The following is a 20133-nucleotide window of genomic DNA, read 5'->3' as shown; positions in this document are numbered from 1 at the left end:
ACTTTTTTCTTGGATAAATGAGGCTAAAAGTATATCTCCGTATGCATTTCTTCTTTTTGTAGAATGAGAAGATAAAATTCACACAGTTAATACAATTTTAGATGTGATATATTACTAACAAAATCAGATGTAAACCTAAAGGGGTTGTCTCATAAGATTTTCACTGAATTCTATTACACAATCCTCGTATGTCTTCCATTTCCAGCCCTGTTTACAGACCCCCGACTGACGTCACCAGTGACATACCATTTGTATCAGGTGACCACTGCAGCCAATCACAGGCCTCAGGGGTGACATCTTCACAAAGAGCGCATGATTGGCTGTACAAATCACCTGATATAAATAGGGAGGCCTAGAAACAGGAGAAGGGATCTTCCGACGCTGCAAATGGAGGACCTGAGGGGGTGACAATTTTTTATTGTACTGTCCAAGTTGAGTCCAAATAAAGACTTGGAAAACCCCTTTAATACAACAATGAATGTGGGTCATCATTTTTCCTATATTAGCATAGCAACTCACTGTAGAGTTTTATTATCCTGTAACTATATTAATTTGTATTGCTCCTTTAATTAAAGGTGCTGTGTTAAAGGGGGTTATTTTTCAAGGGCTTGTTTGAGTGAAGGAAAATCTTAATACTTGAGTATATCAGGACATTTTAGACAATAGTAAGCTTCCAACTTTTCTGTTCCAGCGTGACTAAGGTCATAAGGGTATGGATGGGTGAGTTTGAAAGAACTTAACTGGCCTGCACAGAACCCTGACTACAACCCCATTGACTGCCTATGAGATGAACAAAAGAGGAGATTGTGAGAAAGGCCCTACAACAGCGTTTGACCTTTCTGGGTGAACAGGCAAAAATGTAGTTACACACGTTCTAAAATCTTGCAGAAAACATTCCTAGAAGATGGAAAACGATAACCATGTAATCGCCTATGGATTTAGAATGGGAGGTCCTAAAAGATCCTGTATATGCAATGCGTAGTTGTCCCAATTTTTTTGTCCATATAGTATATATGTCTGCTGGGCAATTCCTTTAAGAACAGTCTAGTGGATTTTTTCACTATTCGTTGCTGTGGTTGTAGAGCAAGATGTTCCTTAGGTTGAGGCCCCACGTTGCGGAAAACCCAGCATTTTTTGTTGCATTTTTTTGAGCTAAAGCCAACAATGGCTGCAAAAGGAATGGGAAATATATAAGAAGCTCTTATACTTCTCCCTCCTGGCTTTGCTCAAAAAACCGCAACAAAAAAAGCTGCGTTTCCGCAACGTAAGGCCTTAGCTTTAGTCACGTGTAGATGCATTTATATGGTAATATATTTTACTATATTCTTATAATTATGATTTTTGCCTTCTGTTTTTTTTAAGACAATACAAGTTGATCCATACCCAGCGAAATTACTTTACGACAAATCCCATGACCAGGTCTGGATTCTAAGCTGGGGAGATATAAATAAATCACATCCAACGTTACAGGTAGGTAGATAAAATGGCAAATATTTTATCAATATTAATTACCAGAAATGTTGTCAGTCAAATCTTCACAACTTTGTCATCTAAGTTCTTTTTTATCTTTGTTATTCTTTTTGTATCCCAACCATTCTGGATCTGAATTTCTATCGATCCCTAACCCTGTCATCTTTATTTTTTCTCTATTGTAGTTGTCTATAAGCTGCACGAATACCAATTTTTTCTTAGGCTCTGTTCCCTTTTAGCTTGTAATGGGGGTCTATCTGGTTTCCGTCAGGGTTTTAGGAAATTGACTTATTAGTAGAGATGAGCGAGTAGTACTTGATCGAGTAGGTATTCAATCAAATACTACGGTATTCGAAATACTTGTACTCGATCGAGTACCACTCGCTATTCGAATGTAAAAGTTCGATGCAGAACCAGCATTGATTGGCCGAATGCTATACGGTCGGCCAATCAACGCTGGTTCTTCTCCTACCTTTAGAAGTCTTCTCCGTGCAGCTTCCCCGCGGCGTCTTCCGGCTCTTCATTCACTCTGCCAGGCATCAGGCCTGGGCACAGCTGACTGCGCATGTCCGCTTGTAGTGCGGACATGCGCAGTCGGCTCTGCCCAGGCCCGATGCCTGGCAGAGTGAATGAAGAGCCGGAAGACTCCACGGGGACGCTGCAAGGAGAAGACTTCTCGGAGGATCCAGCCCGACCCTCACTCGTGGACTTGGTAAGTATAATTTGATCGAACGTTGCCTACCCCTGAAACGAGCATTTCCCCCCCATAGACTATAATAGGGTTCGATATTCGATTCGAGTAGTTGAATATTGAGCAGCTACTCAAAACGAATATCGAACCTCGGACATTTTACTGTTCGCTCATCTCTACTTATTAGATAAAACATTGTATTTGAAAATTGCACAATTCCCTAAAACTTGCAGAACTATATTGAAGAGTAAGTGCTCTAATATACGTTCCCTAATAGCAAAATACAATAAGGTATTAATGGAACACTACTTTTCGCCATGGATCTTCCCACAGTTCTGTTTGACTGCAGCCCACCATGAATTCAGCGCACTGTTGGCTTTCCCATTATGTGCCCCTGGTGAAGAGCTATCGGTGCCGTTACCGTAGCTCTTCAGTGTCAGAAGGGTGTTCCTGACAGTCTAGCTGGGAACGTCCCTCCTAACAGTAGAGTCCATACCATCCAGCCATGATGCTGAGTGGTAAGGAATGTCCCCCCAATACTTGTCTATGGGCGAGTAATGTGAGGAGGCGGGAGAGCGTTCCTCACCGCTCAGTGTCATGGCTGGACAGTAAGGAACGCCCCCTCTGGTAGTACAGTGCTATTGACTCTATTATCAAGAGCGGCGTTCCCAGCTAGACTGTCAGGAACGCCCTTCTGACACTGAAGGGCTATCAGTATCGGCACCGATAGCTCTTCACCAGGGACACATAATGGGAAAGGCAACAGTGCGCTGAATTCAATGTTCTGTCGGCTTTCTAGCAGTATATAAACCCGCAAGTGCTCGAGGACGCGAAAGGTCCTCTTTAAAAAGTAGTAATATTTCCTCATTGTACAGATAGCAGTATTTTTTGTTTGTTTTTTGATCATGTAAGAATACAAGTGTCAGATAAACCCAATCTCATATCTGTTTTATAATATTACATATCATCAAGAATACCACCATGTGGAAGTCTGTTGGTTGGCTGATAATCCGTAGACTGGCCTTCTAGACGTCTTCTGTTGCCGAATGTCTAACATATGAATTGGAATAATAAATATTAATGACATTTTCTGATAGTTTAGCACAGGAACAGAACATTGAATTCTGCTCACTTCACACATTCTCCATCTTTCCGTTGAACAACATAGACTCTCTTTCTCTAACTACAGACGCGAGATGCCAGACTGTGATTTTCCATGTGAATCGCCAACATTTTATTTCATAGCTTTAAAACGTGTTATTTTGTGGATGCGCTTAATTTGTGCTGAAAATCACATAAAATACACCCTATTGAAGTAAGCTACAAATAGAAAACAAATTTGTTGCCGAGTTGGAGTTTATGGCAAAGGATTGAAAGACAAAGGAAAAATAATTCATTCTACAAAACATTTCTTGATATCACTTAATAGAAGGATAATAGAATTTACATGCTGGGCTCCTGGCTTCTAATACACAATTTCAGATTGTGTAATGTAGGCATAAAACTCCATATCCATTGGGATTGCAGTCTGAAACTACAACGGATGTGTCACAAAATTTAAGGGGACCTCTACAATTTTAGGTTAGTTATGTACAGTATGGCATATCTACAAGATATACCATACAGTAGATTCGGAAACCAATACCTTCAGTATCTTGAGAGCAGAGGTCCCCGGGTCCCACCCAGGAAGCCACTAGATGGATATTATAGAAAACTAATATCAATGTCAGCACTACAGCTTCTGTAAGTCTCATTCATTTCTATGTGAGTTACTGAAACGGCATAGAAAACGGGCTATTTCTATAAGGGTTAGTTCACATCGGCGCTCGGTGGCCGCTCTGGGATTCCGTTCCCCATTCCGCTTTGAAAATATGGAGGGAAAAGTCCTTGCAAGCAGGCTCTTCGCTCCACATTTTTCAGGCAGCAACCACTTATAGTCTATGCAGTCCGCAGGTTTACACGGGTAATCACTTTTTCCGGTCTCCAAGAAGATCCGAAGAACGGAAACCCAAGTGCAGATGTGAACCTAGCCTCATCCCAGCCATCTCTATTTGCAGCTATGACACAAATACAGTAGAGAAGGTCAAGGGCCTCTGATGTGGGTCAATTTGGCCATGAATTCAGCACAGGTATACCATACTGTATAAACTTTGCCTGATCTGACATATGCTGCTTGATATACCGTACTGAACAAACTCTGCCTGTCCTGACCTGGGATTGTCCTTGACCGCATCTGTGCTAGTCCATGTTCCCCAGCAAGGTGGATTAGACTCCTTAGCTCCCATAACCATCACTATTAAAAAATTCGCTGTAGGGGGCCCCGGACAAAAGATTGCAGTGGGCCCACAACACTTTAGTTAAAGCACTGCTTAGAGCTTCCACCTTAGAGCTTTTACCTTGATGACCCTATTGGGTAAATTTGGAAAAGGAGCCTTATAATACTTTTTAATCCCTTAGAGGTGTTGGAACATCTTATGCATTAAATTTACACATTGGATGGATTGCTGGGGTACTTGTAAGAACCTTCGATTTAATGTACAGACCTACAGTCTACCTGCAATGTCTCCACTTAGAGAACAGAGTTGTTGGTATCATTCTACAAATTTATATGCAATATCCCTAGCACAAACCTGCAAACTAATAAAACATTATATGTAATATTGTGAGGAGACCTTCCAAAAAGCTCACCTGTTTAGATAGACCTACATACCTAGGATACAATGTTCTTCAGATTGTTCCTCAAGGCCTCTATATACACCAGCATAACAATGGTGCACTATAATGTACTGACAAGATGCTTCTATACCTTAGTGAGGTTTTTCCAAATATTATAAGGATACCAGGATGTTCCAAACTATGTTAGAGGTAATGTAGTCATACAGACTAGCTATTCCAAATATGCCTTGTTTCCGATGATTCCATTTTCTCCCTTATATCTAGACACATCGGGATGCCTGTTCCGTTAGATCCAGCTCTAGTATTATTGCTGTTAGATAATGACAACTACCCAGCTGCTAATAAGAAAGCGATATGTCACATTCTATGTCAGTACAGATACATTGCCTTCATAACCCAAACTAAAAAGGCAGCCCATTGTGAGATAATAGGAAGGCTGTGTCTATAAGCCATCTTCCCACAGTCCACTCGCTCCTTGCTTTCACACTTGGGTTTGACAGTTTGATTTTGAAGTTCTTTGTATTACTTCTGTACATAAAAACCAAGAGCTCTCATACACCATGGTCTGTACGGGGTGTTTTCCATCAAAGCAACTTATCGCCTTATCACCCCCCCTCCTCCCCGGTAGAATGGAGTAGTGGTCGGACCGCACACATAGTACTCCATTAATTTTGATGGGAGTTCCAAAGATAGCCAGGATAACTTGTAATAATATGTAGAATCCCTTTAATAAACTGTTTATTTTGTTTATTGAGTGTGAAGTTAGACATCTTTATGGTAGGTGTAGCATATTCTAACCAATAATATAAGAACAAGAGCACATGTTTTCTTTAGTACTTAAAGGGGTTGTCCAGGATAAACTGATAACTACCCCCAAATTAAACTCCCTCCCCCCACCTAACTTATAATTTACATCAATTTTTAAAAAAATCTATAATTACCATATATCCCTGGAGTGGTCATGTGACCACCCCCTGGACACTTTCTGATAATCCGGTGATGTTCCATTTCACTGCTTCCGAAACTTCACCATTACTCTTCCCCCTCCGCTATCCCCATCAATACTTCCTAAGACTTCCTGTGTTTAGGGAATGGCTCCTTCCCCTCTTCCTGTCTTCTAGCACTGGGCAAAATAGGTTAGCTAGGGAGATGGGAATGGGAGAGGATAGTAATGGGCGGTATTGCTAGGCTTAGTGAGACAGGCAGGGTGGGAAGGGATAGTAATGGGCAGGATTGCTAGTCTTAGTGAGACAGGCAGGGTGGGAGGGGCTAGTAATGGGCGGGATTTCTAGGCTTAGTGAGACAGAGGAGGGTGGGAGAGGCTAGTAATGGGTGGGATTGCTAGGCTTAGTGAGACAGGAAGGATGGAAGGGGCTAGTAATGGGTGGGATTGCTAGGCTTAGTGAGACAGAGGAGGGTGGGAGGGGCAAGGCTAGTGAGACAGGGATGGTTTTGTAATGGAGTGAGAGAGGAGGGGAGGCTCAGTCAGAAGGAACTAGCATAGAAGCTACAAAGGAATCTGCACAGCAGGAAGCTAACACCTAGTAAACAAAGGCAGAGGGTGCTAGCAGCTGCCAGAGACACCCAAAAATCACTCAAAACACTGTTGTAGGTATATGGGTGTACTTATTAACCCATTACTAGGACTAACAGACCTTTCTTTAAAAAAAAAAAAAAAAAAAAAATTTTCTGCCCAGAAAACCTCTTTAAGTACTACTGATATTAAGATAATGTAACATACTTGTTGACTACTCAGATATTGATTTTCTAAAAGTCAGATGCCTTCTTTAAGAATGTGATCGGCACTGCAAAGTAATATAACTTGCAGTATAAGTTGAAGCTGCCAGCCCTAATGGAAAATCTGTCACAATGCCATTGAATAACTTCTATCATTTATAGTACTAGTTGTCATATGGGGCAGACACACCAGGGTCTCTGAATGACTGCAAACTTTGAACAGTCTATTAGGCCTTATTCAGACATTTGTTTTTTTCCCACGATCTTCACAGTCAACACAAAGTGCTGATTATTTTTTGGATGTGTGTTGTCTGTGGTTGATCCATTCTTCACATCACTGAAAAATGGATGCACTTATTCTTTTCTTTACTTTAAAATAGACATTTTAGACTAGAGATGTGAAATAAGGACAGCACCAGGAATGGCATCTGTATGCGTTCCATGAACATCCCTGTCCCAAACAGTCAAAACAGGGACACAAAATATGCAACAAACTGGTTTATTTAGAAAAAACAGGAAAATTAAATAAACCTTGACTTCAGGCACAAATGACCAAAACAAAATACAGCCTTAACTTCAGGCAAAAATAAAACAAATTCCTGCCCGTCCGAGCAACTAACTAAACAGAAGTAATAACCTAACTATATGTGTGGCTTACTACCAGCCAAGCACAAATTGATCTCATCGGTCTCAGGGTTACAGGATAGACCCAGCATCTTTCTCTCCTCCCTGGATCTGCCCTGAAGTGCTGGCCGCCTGCCTCAATGCAAGCAGTGCAATGCCAGGAGATGGATTGACGCACCTGTTCACAGACTCCTGGATTGTCCCTCACCGCGACGAACACAGCCTGGGTGCAGTTCACAAGCTCTTTGCAGGTTGGCATAGGCGTTGCATACACAACGGACTTGATTTGCCCCCACAAGAATTACGGTTACATTTACACTCACAATGACGAGCGTACTTTCACTGTGTCGGTCTACCTGCAGCGCCGCCATGGTGCATTTCCGGTCACGTGTTCATTATTAAAAAAAAACACTTCATATACCAGCTAAAGTCCACCCTTTCATTTTGTGTACTTACTTTCTGGACACCCTGCATAGAAAAACTGCAGAAACCATTTAGCCATCTTAATCTGACCAAGAATCCATCCTGCCAACACCTCCTGGTGTCATTGAAGTGCTCTGGTTCTTACATTATTGCACTTAAAGGTGCTCTATCAGCAAAATTATGCTAATAGAGCCCCACACATGCGTGAATAGCCTTTAAAAAGGCTATTCAGGCACCGTAAATGTTATATTATACCCCGGTCCCGTTTTTAAATAAAAGCATTAAAACATATATGCTAATCGTACCTGAACGTGCACCATGGGCGGGGATGCACGGTGCGACGTCGGCTTCGGGCACGCCTACCTCTTCTGTCTTCTTGTAGTGACGCCCTCTGGTTCCGTGTCTTCTTCCGTCTTCTTGTCTTCAAATCCCGCGCCTGCATAGTAGCGCTTCCCTCCGGAGCGCTACTGCACAGTACACTCGCCATCTGCCATTAAGTAAATGGCGAGTGAGTCTGCGCAGTAGCGCTCCGGAGGGAAGCGCTACTACGCAGGCGCAGGATTTGAAGACAAGAAGACGGAAGAAGACACGGAACCAAAGGGCGTCGCTACAAGACGACAGAAGAGGTAGGCGTGCCCAAAGCTGACGTCGCACCGTGCATCCCCGCCCATGGTGCACGTTCAGGTACGATTAGCATATATGTTTTAATGCTTTTATTTAAAAACGGGACCGGGGTTTAATATAACATTTATGGTGCCTGAATAGGCTAATCACACATGTGTAGGGCTCTATTAGCATAATTTTGCTGATAGAGCCCCTTTAATCATCTGAACTGTGTGCTACCCTATGACTTTCTATCCAACAACGACTATATGGTGATCTGTGACGGTAAACACCACAAGGACATGCACCTTTACAAGTCTAATTACATTCTAGCAGAAGTCTTCCTTGCAGAAAGAAACCTTTCGGAGTATAATATTAATCCCTACCAACACTCCTCATATCACTACATTAACAACCGATATAGTCAATTTCCCCGACTCCCAAATACATTGGTCCGTTAGCATCCATTACTGTTCTTTTTACTGGTATAAAAGCTACACTTTCAACTCAAATGCACTCCAAATGTTGACTTAGCCCTTGGCATCAGCTCTGTGCAGTTCTCTCTGATCTAAGATGCCCCCATGGTGCCACTAGCGTTAAACCTGCTACCATTTGACTAGTGAAGTGAGAAAATATGATCTGCTAATTCAAAAGAGTGTCATAAGAGGAGCATCTGACTGCCATTAAGGAGCACTACAGTGGTTATTTTTGCCTGACCTCCAACATGGAGATGATAAGCTGTTGGGTCATACTTGCTTTCACAAACAGATGGACTGAGCCTTTCTGGGCCACCCCTGGTATCTAATGGACCAGGAACAACCAATGAAGATCGAATTCAACTGAAAAATAGAACATTCAAGATACAATCTTTATAGATATTACACAAAATGTTCTCTACTGGCGAAGCATTTATGCCGTGCAAGGTTGTCAGCTACTAATTAAAGCAATCTAATCTAACAGTAATGAACCACGAGTAATGCCTACAGTGAAGGTTAAAGTACTAGGCCGCTAATGCTAGAATTCCTAGTTAAATGTTTTACAAATGTAGCAGAAGTAATGCTAATGGAGCAGATAGCAAGCGTGTTCTAATGCCATAATGCAGACATTACGTGTGGCCCAATATTACAACGCGAGGAACCTTACGTGTACATGCACAGGACTTGTTAACTATTACAGTGTGTGTAGGTACAGAACAAAACAAAGACACATATGAGCAGATTTCATTTATTCGACATTTATTATAATTATATTTTTCTGGGCGTTTGTTCTAAGGCAGTGATGGCAAACCTTTTAGAGACCGAGTGCCCAAACTGCAACCCAAAACCCACTAAAGTATCACAAAGTGCCAAATGGCAACTTAATCTTAATACTGTGCGGATCCACAATTTCGGACAATTACAGACCCGCAATGGGGCTTTACAGAGCTTTCAGTTATACCAACAACTTTGTACTGCATTTGTATTGATTTTGAACAATTAATGTTCACTATTTACAACACACAGATCTGTTTTATAGGACCGTGCAATGTTATTATGACCTGTAATACTATCACATGTCTGCTATAAAACAGATACTGTGTAATATAAATAGTAAAGGGCTTGTACAAAGTAAAATCTGCGCCACAGTGGTACACACACAGTATAATCTGCTCCACAGTGACCCCCCACGCAGTACAATCTGCTCCACAGTGACCCCACACACAGTATAATCTGCTCCACAGTGGTACACACAGGACAAACTGCTCCACAGTGACCCCCAAACAGTACAAACTGCTTCACAGTGACCACCACGCAGTACAATCTGCTCCACAGTGACCCCCACACAGTATAATCTTCTCCACAGTGTTACACACACAGGACAATCTGCGCCACAGTGACCACCACATAATACAATCTTCTCCACAGTGACCCCCAAACAGTACAATCTACTCCACTGTGACCCCCACACAGTACAATCTGCTCCACTGTGACCCCCACACAGTACAATCTGCTCCACTGTGACCCCCACACAGTACAATCTGCTCCACAGTGGCCACCACACAGTATAATCTATTCCAGAGATGGGTGCCCATTCATTTCTAACATTGTTCGCTTTTTCCCACAATGCTTGCCCAGTAGCAAAGCATTGTAGGAAATAACCTCCGACCTCGATCCTGCCTAAAATGATCGGGATCGGAATTCCGATCGCGATCGTGAAATTTACTCGATCGCCGATCGGAATCCAATCTTTTCCGATCCCGATCGCTCAACCCTAGCGGTAACCTAACTATGTTCCCTGGCCACTGATTCTATTGTATGTCGTGACCATTCTGATATGTCATAAAATATTTTAATGTACACTATTAAAAAAGACAGAATATGCTACGACAATGTTCAGCAATACTTCTTATGGCTTGTAAATCTATCAGTCTGGCACTGAGCTATTGGATAAATCAATAGAATACAATAAGGAATTTGTATTTAAGGAAGCCGTTGTGTCAGGAACCGCAGAGATTGCCTTTGCATGTTGCTTGCTATTTTAGATGTTGAAACATAACACTTAATTTCGGATACAAGATTCACACTGGCTTTTCGGAAATTGATAAATGCATATTCCTTATCTACCCAAATTACTCTAATTTCAGTCTATCTATGAACAACAATAAAAATAGGTCTTCCCAATTTAGTGAACATACAAACAAATGTACAAGATATTACAAGAGCAGAAATGGAGCGTTAAATAATTTGTATTCCTGTCTAAGGGGATTACATGCTGAAATCCTTTCCATGGAAGTCATTTGCTATAATTTACACTGCTCTTCCGCTGTTATTACACCGAAGATATATTCCTGTTATTAACGTTAATTCATGATACATTAAAATATGCAGCAACAGTCTTTTACTGCCGAAAGTGAAACGAAAAATCCTTTCCAGAATTTTTAAGGCGACCTTACAAAAGTTGCTAAACTCCCGGGAAATTATTGGGAATCAGAGAGAAACAATGCATGGAGGCAACAAAGACATCAATTATTTCTGGTTCTTTCTATGCGCAGATACTGTTGGGTAGGGTTGAGCCGATCTTGAGATTTCAAGAGATCGTGTTTAAAATCCGATTTTCGATCATTTTCCAGCCGATCCCGATCGTGAAATTAGCTCAATTGCCGATTGGGATCCGATCTTTCCATATCCCGATCGTTCAACCCTATTAATGATATATACATGAATGGGGTTGAGCTGATCTTGAGATAACCTCCAACCTCGATCCCGCCAAAAAAGATTGGGATTGGAATTCTGATCGCGATCGTGAAATTTACGCGATCGCAGATCAGAATCCGATCTTTTCAGATCCCAATCGCTCAACCCTACTGTGAAGGCATCTGGAGAGTTCTTATAAAATTTTACTTACAGAGATAACTATAGGGTGGGCCATAAGTATGGATACACCCAGATAAAATGGAAGTGGTTGCTGATATCACCTTACCATTTGCAGCATATTAGCACATGGGGCGGGGGTACATTTGAAGGCGGGTAACGCCCATGGTGGCCATCTTCAAAGCCACCATTTTGGATTCAACTTTACTTTTTTCAATGGGAAGGAGGTTATGTGACAGATCAAACACATGGAGAATTGCACAAGGAAAACAGATGGCCACCATAGGTGCACTCGGCCTCAAATGTTTCCCCCCCTCCCATGTACAGATATGCCACAAACGGTAAGGTGATATCAGAAACCACTTCCATTTTATCTGGGTGTATCCATACTTATGGCCCACCCTGTACTTGTGTCAGTTCACTGACTTGGAGCAGCTACCATTACTCTATCGACATGGAGGACACAGGAATGGGGTGATGGTAGCACAAGAAATCTTTTGCATGATAGATACAGATATGTTGAACTGCTTTCATGAGAAATTGGGTTCCTTTATGAAGTTTTCCAGAATCACTGTTCCATCTCAACCCCTGTTCCATCCAATGTTGGCAATGGCTGGGTCAGAATTGCAGAGGCTCGTGTGACTGATGCAGCCTATCATGGGTCTCAGTGGTCACTTGAACCACTGAGCCACTAGTCATCTTCTAAGTCTCTGCCCTTGCAACCCTGCCAGTGGCACCAAATGTAATAGAGGACACAACACCCAAGGAGAAGAAAAGGTATAGGTTAGTACCACTTTATTTTTTATTTTACCCCACCTCCAGCCCCTGGAATTTCCATTGATCCAGGGAAACCCCTTTAACCAAACTGGAGATCAGTTTAGTGTGGACACCATATTGTGACACACTAACAAATCCTTGAAAGACTACAAATCACCCCCTTTTCCCTCCAGCTGGGTGGCCATACAAATAGAATAGTGTGATCCACATATCTGGACACATCCAGCCAAGGGAGGAGGTGAGGAAAGACACAACTCCAACCTCAACCCCAACCTACACTAAAAAAGTTGCAGCAAGAACTTAATATAAGATATAAGATTGTTTTGAAAAATGTTCAATTTTTATTCCGTTCATTACATGTGGCTTTCTATTTCAGGTTATATCAGAAGCGAGTAATGGAGAAAGTCAACACATTATTCGTACAGACTTCGAGGATGTAGATGATTTGTTTATTCCTCCAACCAATCTTATCATTAACCACATTCGGTAAGGAGTGGATGGATGTAAATCATAACGCGATGTATACTGATAGCTACTGGGTATCGGCAGCACAGTAATAAATGTAACAACTTGTGATAAATGGCGCTCACAGCTTAGACTCTGGTCAAAGTCTGATCATAAGCAACAAACAGGAAGGAATAGCAAACTTCTGTGCACAAGCCTTTATCATGCCGTTAGCTATTGGTTATTGTACACACATGCCTATAATTCACAGATTGTTTATCTAATCATTCGGGGACTTAAAAGTAATCCTCCTGAAATGCAAATAATAAAAGACGGCTCCGTATTTATTGTATTGGTGACATTTCACACTTGTTCAGATTTGGTTTCGAATTTTCAAAAAGCAGAATTCACACAACCAAGTTTCGCTTGTGAGAGGGACTACTAGCATTATAGTTATCTATGGTCATAGGAGTCCCTGCCTCCTAGCAATATACTGTCTCAGGCCTGGTTAACATCTGCATTAGGTATTCCATTCGGGAAGTCCTCATGGGGACCCCCAAACAGAATACCGAACGCATTGGCAAGCAGTGAGCAGTGAAAGCCCATGGACCTCATAGACTATAATGAGGTCTATGGTGCTTTCAAGCAGACTCCCCGAATTAAATACCAAACGCAGATGTGATCCAGGCCTCATACTATTATCAGTACAGGACCTCATGCCGTTGCGAAGCATTATACCGAGATAATAGATAAATATTACGATAGGAGTTCCTCTCCCATCATACTGTTCACTTCCATGAAACTCAGTCATGTAAATATGAGGCAAGATAAAGACATGTTAAATAGAGATGAGCGAACAGTAAAATGTTCGAGGTTCGATATTCGTTTCGAGTAGCCCCTCAATATTCGACTGCTCGAATCGAATATTGAACCCTATTATAGTCTATGGGGGGAAAATGCCCGTTTCAGGGGTAGGCAACGTTCGATCAAATTATACTTACCAAGCCCACGAGTGAGGGTCGGGCTGGATCCTCCGAGAAGTCTTCTCCGTGCAGCGTCCCCGCGGCGTCTTCCGGCTCTGAATTCACTCTGCCAGGCATCGGGCCTGGGCAGAGCCAACTGTGCATGCCCGCACTACAAGCGGGCATGCACAATCAGCTCTTCCCAGGCCTAATGCCTGGCAGAGTGAATGAAGAGCCGGAAGACGCCGCGGGGAAGCTGCACGGAGAAGACTTCTAAAGGTAGGAGAAGAACCAGCGTTGATTGGCCGACTGTATAGCATTCAGCCAATCAATGCTGGTTCTGCATCGAACTTTTACATTCAAACAGCGAGTGGTACTCAATCGAGCACGAGTATTTTGAATACCGTAGTATTCGATCGAATACCTACTCGATCAAGTACTACTCGCTCATCTCTAATGTTAAAGACTGACCTAAACAGCTGGGTATTAGGTTCAACCCAAAGCGAGCAAGCCACGTTTGTTCTTTAGAGTTTGTCCTTTGACCATATCTATACATATTGAGACAGGACTCACGTACACTAAGGGAATGTTTACATGGAGTTTTTTGTAGGTAGATTTTGACGCGGAATGCACCTCAAAATCCACCTGCAAAACCACTTCCCATTCACTTCAATGGGAGTCTCTAGCTGTTTTTTTCCCGCTAGCGATTTTTTTCAGCTAGCTTGGAAAAAAAAAGCGTGAGAAAAAGCAACAGCCCTTTCTTCATGCGGATTCTGAGGCTGAGTCAGCTGCGACATCCACGGCTCAAGACTCCCTCCAGATTAGGCCCATTTATTCAAGCCTAATCAGGAGCGGGATGCCACGGCACATCGGCATCTTGCCACGGCTAGCCATGCAAAAAAGCCACATGGCGGAAAACCTTTTGTGATCTTACCCTTATATAATTCTAAGGGGAAGTTCACAAGGGGTTTTTGGTCAGGATTTTGAGGCCGTAGTTGCCTCAAAATCCTGACCAAATAGACAGCTCCCATAGAAATCAATGTGAGCAGCTCACTTATTTTTTCCGGGAGCCATTTCTTCCGTCTCCGGGAAAAAAGAAGTGATATGTTCAGTTTTCAAGCCAAGTCGCCTTGCGATTCGGCCTGAAGACACTCCCTCCTCCCGACTAGGCCCATTCATTGGGTCTTATCCAAATCGGAGAGCGCGACTGGTTGCTGGTGCAGTGCAGCGGCATTCAGTCGCGGCTACCCGTTTTTTGGTCCGGAACCTGAGGTAGCCTCCACCTCAGGTTCCGGACCAAAAACCCCTGTGTGAACTTATTCTTCTATGACTCTGTGCTCTGCTATACACACATGACCCATATAGAGATATTCTCCTTCTAGGAGTCCAATAAAGCCTCCTATGACCTGAGAAAACCATAAAATAACCCTGCACAAGCACTTAGGAGATTGAACTGCAACAAAAATCTATTTTGTGACCTAAAAGCATTAGCAAAATGTCTATTAATATAGATTATTCTCTTTTCCAGATTTGGTTTCATCTTTAATAAATCCAGATCTACCATCCATAAAATAGACCTTGAAACTGTGACTCCAATAAAGACCATCAGCTTCAAAAACTCCAGCTGCATCCCCAAGACCATGGCTTACTCTCATCTCGGCGGCTACTACTTCGTACAATGCCAAGCCAACAATTCTTTAAGTGCGTTACCTCAGGTGATCATTGATAGCGTTACAGACACGGTCATCGGCCCGAACGGCGATATAACCGGGACACCCTACATTTCCTCCGACGGACACTATTTGGTCAGCACGGACGAAGCCAACGGCCGAATCCAAGTCCAAACAATTACTTTCCAAGGCGAAATTAAATTGATTTACGACCTACAAACAAACTTACAACTATCCGACGTGACTTTTCAATCATCTTTCACGGAGAGCAATCAGTATTATATCTATGCTGCGTCACATCTACAAACGGATGTGCTCTTTTTAGAACTGTCCTCAGGAAGGGTGGACATGCTGAAGAATCTCAAAGACCCAGTAGCACAAAAAGACTGGCCCTGGAATGAGAAAAATAGAATAATAAAAGACAGTGGCCTATTTGGACAGTATATGTTAACGCCAGCTAAGGATTCTCTGTTCCTAATCAATGGGAGGCAAAGCGTTCTACATTGCGAGGTCTCAGGAATCAGACGAGGAAACACAGTGGTTTGGGTGGGAGAAGTATGAAACAACAAGACATCGGAGCCTCCATGAAATGACTAGCAATCGGACCTTTCCGCTGCGTATGGGAGCAGCAAACTTGTATATTTTTACACTGAAGTAAAATCCTGTATGAGCTTCATGGTGCAACACTGGTGTACAGCTTGCAAGTTTTATAGTAACTTCTAATAGGAGGATTTTTTTAGTATTATTTTAAAGTATTGATTTTGCCTTTGGTTGTTTTAAAAAAATAAACTATATCACATAACATGAACTATTTTGGATAATGGGTTGACACTTATTGTACGGTTTACTCTGTAGAACAGATCGATGTATTATTTTGCAGTTTTCTTTGGATTATTTAGGGGTCATTCACACCGATTCTGCAACAAGTGATAAAAAAGACTCCCATTGACTTCAATGGGTTCCGCGTGGAAGATGGAACCCATTGAAGTCAATGGGAGTCTTTTTATCAACGCTGATTCTGACCCGAGTTATCGTGGCAGAATCAGCGCCAACTTCTTCCGTGTGAATGACCCCCTTAGGTTAGCCTGTAGGTAGAACTAAACTAAAATACATCAATTTATGCAAACGACTAATGTTCCTTTAATATTAACACTGTTGGATACAGCAAAAACTTGGTGGAGTTTCCTAGAAGGAAAAAAGTGAGGTTAAACCTTACATGTGAAAAGTATTATAGAAAAAAAATGGAAGTGTTGACCATACTTTTTTATTTTTTGGAAATGTAGATTGTGAGCCCCATATAGGGATCACAATGTACATTTTTCCCTATAAGTAAGTCTTTGGAGTATGGGAGGAATTCCACGCAGACACGGGGAGAACATACAAACTTCTTGCAGATGTTGTCCTTGGCAGGATTCGAACCCAGGACTCCAGTGCTGCAAGGCTACCGTGTTGCCCCACCATACATTTTATAAGCTGTGTTTAAATAAATGAAGGAGGTTGTCTGTAGACTTCTATTTAATTTACCCATAGCATAGGTAAATACCTGTGAAAACGCCAGAGGCAGGTGGAAGTGAAGTGACCTGTGGATCGGGGTTGTTCTCATCATGTGACCCAGGGTTTGAACCAACCTGGAACACTCCAATCCTGCATGAAGTAACATAAATAGAAGTCTATAGAGAATTCCATTAGGCTAAAGCCCCATGTTAAGGAAATGCATTGTATTTCGTTGCAGAATTCGCTGCTTTTTTTGAGCTACAGAAGGAGTGTCACATATAAAGGAAGCATTTATACATATCCCTTTTGAGCAATCCAGTCCTGGCTTTGGCTCAATAAAACGCAGCAAAATCTGCAACAAAAAAGAAGCTAGGGGCCCTAGCCTTAGGCTAAAGCCCCACGTTGCGGAAACGCAGCTTTTTTTGCTGCAGATTTTGCTGTGGTTTTTTGAGCCAAAGCCAAGAATGGCTAAAAAAGGGAATGGAAAATATAAAGGTAGTTCTTATATTTATGCTTAATCCACTCTTGGGTTTGGCTCAAAAAACTGCAGCAAAATCTGCAACAAAAAAGCTACATTTCCGCAATGTGGGGCTTTAGCCTAAGACAACATATTGCTGAAACACACCATTATTTGTTGCAGATTTTGCTGCGTTTTTTTGAGCCAAAGTCAGGAGTGGCTTGAAAAGGAATGGAATATATAAAGGAAGCGCTTAGACGTTTCCCTTCTGTTATATCCACTCCTGACTTTGACTTAAAAAAAAGCAGCAAAATCTGCAATTAAAAAACGGTGCCTTTCCGCAACGTGGGGCCTTAGCCTAAGGCTAAAGCCCCACGTTGTGGAAACGCAGTTTTTTTGTTGCAGTTTTTTGAGTCAAAGCCAGGAGTGGATTTGGCAGAAGGAAGAAGTAGAAGAACTTCCTATACATTTCCCATTCCTATCGTAGACATTTTTGGCTTTGGCTCAAAAAGACGCAACAAAATCTGCAACAAAAACCCGTGCCTTTCCACAACCTGGGATCTCAGCCTAAATCTGTTTGGTTGATATGGCCAATGCCTCCATTTTTTGTATTGTTTTTTATACAAATGGATTGCTATTAGAAGGAACTGCCTTTATATTTGTCTACACATTACTTGTCACTTATCTATTACTGTACTGTATATTAATAATTCACTATTAGGCAATGCTTACAGTTATTTCCCCGTAGTCCAGGGGTCAGCAACATGCGGCAATCCAGCTGTTGTGATACGACAACTCCCTGCATGCCCTCACAGGCTGCGGCTTTTGCTGACCTCTGCTGTAGTCAAACAGTTGTGGTATTATGTCGAAGAAACTGTTATCATGAAGCAACATTATATTATCGGAACGGACCTCATGTAGACATTAGGGCAGACAAAGTGGACCGAGATCTGCCTGGTTTTTATGGGCAACTGGCCCACTTTTTGTCTGCAATAGCCTTTATGCATGAAGTCCAGTATTTATCCTGTTGTGGGTTTTGGATAGGATTGTGTTGCTTTGTCACATTCTGTACTATGAATGGTATCATTTGCTAGAGTTAAAGCAGACATTATATGTAGTACTGTGGCTATAGGGTCCAGGGTAGAAAGGGCTGTAACAATCACATTATCCAAGCACATATAATGCATTGCATATATCTGTATTCACACACGTTACATTATTATCGAATAGGATGAAGATATGTGAGCCACAATATCACCGGGGATGGTAAAAGGGGCACAAAATAAAACTCCTATTGTAATTGCAAAGTGAAAATGTTCCAGTCCGCCTCCTGTATGACTGCCGCCATCTGCTTCCCCATGGGATGTGGACTGTTTCACAGCTTCTATTCAGGTTAATAGGTGCAAAAACCAATCTACATGTCTCCTAAATAAGATCGAGGCAGTCAGGAGGAAGCGGAGGACATTTCCACTTCCACTCACGCAGCCAGAAACAAATGAAAGGCGCAATAGATTAATGCTGAGCAACGAAGTCCAATGAAGAGCTCTACACAATAGTAAGCACTGCTTGATTTATTTGCTGAAACACAAGCTATTCCACCTTTAGAGTCACTTTTATGGTTTGGTTCACAAGTTCACTTGGCTATTATGGCACATAGCACAAAAGGATATTGTGTACTAGCTCACTAAAGTAACACGGTGGATACATGCCAGAAAACATTCACTTACTCTGCCAACCTCTTCCCCCCACCCAGCGCCGCACCTCCCATGAGGCGACCTGAAGCGACCGCTTCAGGCGGAGCTATGCCAGGGCCCCGGGGAGGGCGGCATTTTTGCTTACCTAAGCCAGTCCAGGACGAGCTGTCCTGGACTGGCTTAGCTTCACCAAGCGGTGGATTGGGGAGGCCGCTGCAGCAGTGCTGCTCCAGTGGCCTCCCCTCACGCTCAGGCAGACAGCAGGTCCTCTCTGTGCCTGCTCTCTGCCTGCTAACGCCGCTCCGCCAAGCCCCCTTTGCTCCGCCCCACCCCCTCCACTCTGCCCCCTCCTCCCGGGGGGGGGTCGGCTTCTGTCGTCCGCCTCGGGAGTCAAAAAAGGCAAGTTCACCCTTGCCTCCACCTCACCAATAGCTGGTGACCATCACACAGCAGAGAGGAGGCCGGAAAGGTGACAGAGAGGAAACTGTTCTCCTTACCAATATGGCAGACCAAAGCGCTCTGTCTGCCATATTGGCATTCACCTCCTCCAATCCCTCTCGCCAACGACTGCCAATCACTGTATACAGACTTATATTGGTTATCGGAATTTACTGTAGATGAAAGTGACTGCTGTCATTTTAGAAACTAAAGGCAGAGAGGAAAAAGTTTATATTAGGCCTTGCCCAATTTTGACGTACTTAATAAAAATTGGGATTGGATCCAAACTAAAGGCGGATTCGAGTGAACATCTAATAATAAAGCAACTTTTCAGAAACATAATACAAGAGAATATAAAAAAAAATAGTGCAATATATCTTATTAAAAAATATGTTTCCTTCTCTTCCTTATCTAAACATAGACATTATATTCGTATACACCATATACTCACCTCTCGCACAGAAATGGGGGGGCTGCTGGCTGGATAATTTTGTGCCACATTCTCTGCAAGGGGAGTATCGTCACTCCTTGGGGAGAGACCACCATATAAGTGTGTGGAGACTTATTAAGCCTTTAACACTCCACTCTGCAAGGGACTATGGGAAGAATATGCAAATCTGTCT

At 42.5% G+C, this 20133-nt stretch overlaps 1 protein-coding gene across 1 annotated transcript in view; it reads left to right on the top strand.

Moving 5' to 3' along the window:
• Window positions 1-16208, top strand: part of LOC142203909 (follistatin-related protein 4-like) — a 578064-nt gene extending 561856 nt beyond the window's left edge. Inside the window, exons 13-15 of the mRNA XM_075275010.1 lie at window positions 1363-1470; window positions 12728-12837; window positions 15286-16208. Coding sequence (XP_075131111.1) covers window positions 1363-1470; window positions 12728-12837; window positions 15286-15988 — 921 coding nt within the window. The 3' untranslated portion in view covers window positions 15989-16208. The remainder of the gene's footprint in view (window positions 1-1362; window positions 1471-12727; window positions 12838-15285) is intronic.
• Window positions 16209-20133: the final 3925 nt, after the last annotated feature.

This window comes from Leptodactylus fuscus, chromosome 5, assembly GCF_031893055.1.
Source record: "Leptodactylus fuscus isolate aLepFus1 chromosome 5, aLepFus1.hap2, whole genome shotgun sequence".
Lineage (NCBI taxonomy): Eukaryota > Metazoa > Chordata > Amphibia > Anura > Leptodactylidae > Leptodactylus > Leptodactylus fuscus.
The sequence above is the reverse complement of the archived record's forward strand: the minus strand, read 5'-3'. Positions and strand labels throughout refer to the sequence as shown.